General features: G+C 39.3%; 1 protein-coding gene across 2 annotated transcripts in view; it reads right to left on the reverse strand.

The window, feature by feature from the left end:
- Window positions 1-846: 846 nt before the first annotated feature.
- LOC105137313 (ubiquitin-conjugating enzyme E2 22-like) overlaps window positions 847-3,244 on the reverse strand; it is a 4,569-nt gene continuing 2,171 nt past the window's right edge. For both annotated transcript variants that reach the window (XM_011043016.1, XM_011043017.1), the window contains exons 3-7: window positions 2,672-2,816; window positions 2,512-2,589; window positions 2,207-2,319; window positions 2,007-2,110; window positions 847-1,449 (exon numbers count right to left, since the gene is read on the reverse strand). In XM_011043016.1, coding sequence (XP_011041318.1) covers window positions 1,104-1,449; window positions 2,007-2,110; window positions 2,207-2,319; window positions 2,512-2,589; window positions 2,672-2,816 — 786 coding nt within the window. In that variant the 3' untranslated portion in view covers window positions 847-1,103. The remainder of the gene's footprint in view (window positions 1,450-2,006; window positions 2,111-2,206; window positions 2,320-2,511; window positions 2,590-2,671; window positions 2,817-3,244) is intronic.

Below are 3,244 nucleotides of genomic sequence, written 5' to 3' on the forward strand. Positions count from 1 at the left end.
TTTTTTTTTTAGATTAACGTGGATGTCCGGATCAGCTTGCGCGCACTACGACTAATTTTACGGGTCCTGAAGTTAACAACCATGTAAGTCTCTAGTGGTCATTATATGAGTAACCAAGGACTCGAATCTAAGACTACAGAGAAAGCAAACCCCTTAGTCCTAAGTTTTTATCACGTGGCCACCATCTAGATGGTTTCTATTGCTGTTTCTTGTTATTGTGCCTTGTGGTTATGCCCCTATTGCACGTTTCTTGTTATTGTGCCTTGTGGTTATGCATCTTGCACAGGTCGGCGAATCTTATTTGAAGCTGCTAAAATTAAATGCCTGTAGCATGGATTATGATAATCTTGGCTGGTCGTCGGAGGATTAACATACAAATAGTCCATGCTCCGCCGGCTCATGTCTTTTTTGGACCACCTGCCAAACATTCTGTCTTTGCTGCTTGTTTATTTATGGCGGGCGGCGGTAGGAGGAGGCTCTTTTAAATGCAAAAGAAAAGGCTACGAAGAATAGTCTGGTGCTGGTCCATGATTGGTCAAAAAGTTTAATATAGCAGAAATGCCCTTTTACCAGTCAATCAAAACATTTGTGAACTGCGAAGAAGCGAAGATGAAGATATCCATGTAAAGGATTGAGAATATAAAATCATCTGGAGATCGAATCGTTTCCATAAGCCATTCGTAATTCCCGTGTAGATTCATAACTTGTAATTGCAGCGATTTCCACTCTGTGTGCTCATTTCTCTTTGGCTGTGTGCAAAGCGGTATCTACCAAGCAACGCCCCTCTGGCAATGAACTGCTTACATTTACATACACAGGTTCAAAATTAGTACACCATACCAAAAGAAAAGGAACAAGAAAAATCATATAGAGGTCTTGGCAATTTCTTAGCACACCCGGATTCTTCAAGGGATGCATTGAGGTGTTCAATCACAAAGAAAGAGATCATAATGCAAGTCAAACAAAGAGTTGATTAAAATCCATCACTTGTTCCCTCAAAGAAAATATTTCTCACACCATCATATACTCCCATTGGGCCCGTTCATCAATAAACAACAGAAGCTGGCCACATATCCATCATGGCAGTTCATGGCAGTTAGACATCATAATCTTTTTAAGCTCTTTTTTCTTGCATCCATTTTCTTCTTGCCTGCCTGAACTTTTGCAAGTCCAACATCTTTTTTCAGGGTACTGGGTGTTGGTGCAGCCACAGATCCACTCATTCCTGTCTCGTGCGTTGGACCTACAGCAGCTGGCTGATCCTGACTATTTCCTCCTTTGCTCGCTGTTGTACAAGGGGCCAGTGGGGATTGCAACGGTACGACAGCACCAACAGCTACACTCTTTTGGTCGCCAATGCTTTGGTCAACATTCAGAGCCGTAGTTGATTCTGAAATGGCTCCAGTCTTGAACTTAGGTTTCGGCTTCGCATGGATACCAGTATATATCCTGGAAACAAGTTAGCAAACACATGTTAGCGATCAACAATATAGTTTTCATTCCAATATGCAACCCATGTGACTAGACACTTTCTAATCTCACATGTCGCAATGAAAAACTATAAGCAGTGTGCCATAGAAATAAAAAGGGTTTCTGTTATATCTAGCATGATGCATTTTCTTTCAGATTCTGTAACATATTTCAAAGTTTCTTTGTTTGTGTGACCCAAATGAAATTTAATGAAGAAATATGTACTTATTGATCATTTCCACATAAGTGCAAAACCACGGGATGCATTTTTGAAAATGGCGAAGACCTGGTGCTGAAATAGCATGTGAACTAGGAGTTTCAGAAGTTGTGGTCTATTAACACCGAAGAGATTGCCATCTTCATAATGTTCTGAATACTTCCAAAGGTCCCACACGGCACCTGCCTTTTTTGTATAACTAGATCCACTGTCAGGTCTGTCCTAACCATTAATAAATGCCATGATATTTGATGAATGAATAAGGTTCTCCTGCTTCCATCTACCACCACATGAAAGTCTAGGTGGAGGGATGGCTCACCTGGCATGTCTGGCATACTCTTCATAATTTTCGAGGAGCATCTTGCCAGCCTGTTCATTCAAAGCTGACTCTGGAAATGGTTCAATTAATAAACACCTCACTACCTGATATCACCAAGCTTTGAATATCAATAAAACCCAACAAGAGGTGACAATGAAAGTGGACAAAGCAGACCCCATAACAGTGCCGATGGAACTTACAGTGAGAACATGGCGTAACCCAAGACTTGGATTCCAGTCCTTTTTAAGCGTATTAACACAAATCTCACCATTCGAGGCAATATTGGGATGGAAAATCCTAGTCAGGAAGTAACCTATTACATAAATGTTTAGAGGATTCACAAGCTGACAAAAGAAAATAGCTCAAGAAATTAAATCTGGAATGAACATGAAGAAAGGCATCCCTGAGTTTCCTCTACACTACAGGAAGTAAGCCCTTGAATTGAAATAATTGCACATCAATTTTTTTTTTGTTCAAGTCAAACTAACAATGTGAATCCACAAACCTTTAGGAGGAGAGTGTGGAAAATCATGAGATAGTAACAACTTCATGCGGAAAACACCATTTTCATATGGAGTCCCAGCTGCAAGGCCAAAATTAAACTTGATTATAAACCCCAAAAGAACATCTTAAAGAAAGTAAATTTGAAGGGAAACGTTTCATGCCTGGGCCTTCAATATCAGCATATATGATCGAGAAATCATCATCATTTACTCCTACTTGAATTCCTTCAGGTGGTGATTCATCAAGATTCTTCAGTTCCTTTGCAAGTTGTTTAATTACATTGGGTGGAAGATTTTCATTGGTTGCCTTTTAAGAAAAAATACAAATCAGTAAGATAGAGGGAAAACAAAGTGGCAACCTTAAATAACTATCTTAAAGGGTTTAGAGAAGCTTCACGGATTGACTCAATGCAAACAACTATTTTCATTAACCTAGAAATTGCTAAGTGCTCATCAAAATTCGAAGCAACCACATGTTTCCATCCTCCATGATCCATCATCAATCTAAAGCATCATAGCAAATATTTCTACTTCGTTAATTCTTCAAAAACAGTTAACTCACCTTCACAAACAGCTATGCTTTTTTTCTGGTTTTATTGGTATCATGACCCTATCTTTTACAGGTGTATTTCTTTAAAAAAAGGGAAACCGTAGTTTTAATCTTATCAAACACAATTTACTTTCTACAAAACCATGGGAAAAAAGAGGGAGGCGAGTGTTGGTTTGGGAGGGGGG

Source organism: Populus euphratica, unplaced genomic scaffold (genome assembly GCF_000495115.2).
Source record: "Populus euphratica unplaced genomic scaffold, PopEup_1.0 scaffold66.1, whole genome shotgun sequence".
NCBI classification, from domain to species: domain Eukaryota; kingdom Viridiplantae; phylum Streptophyta; class Magnoliopsida; order Malpighiales; family Salicaceae; genus Populus; species Populus euphratica.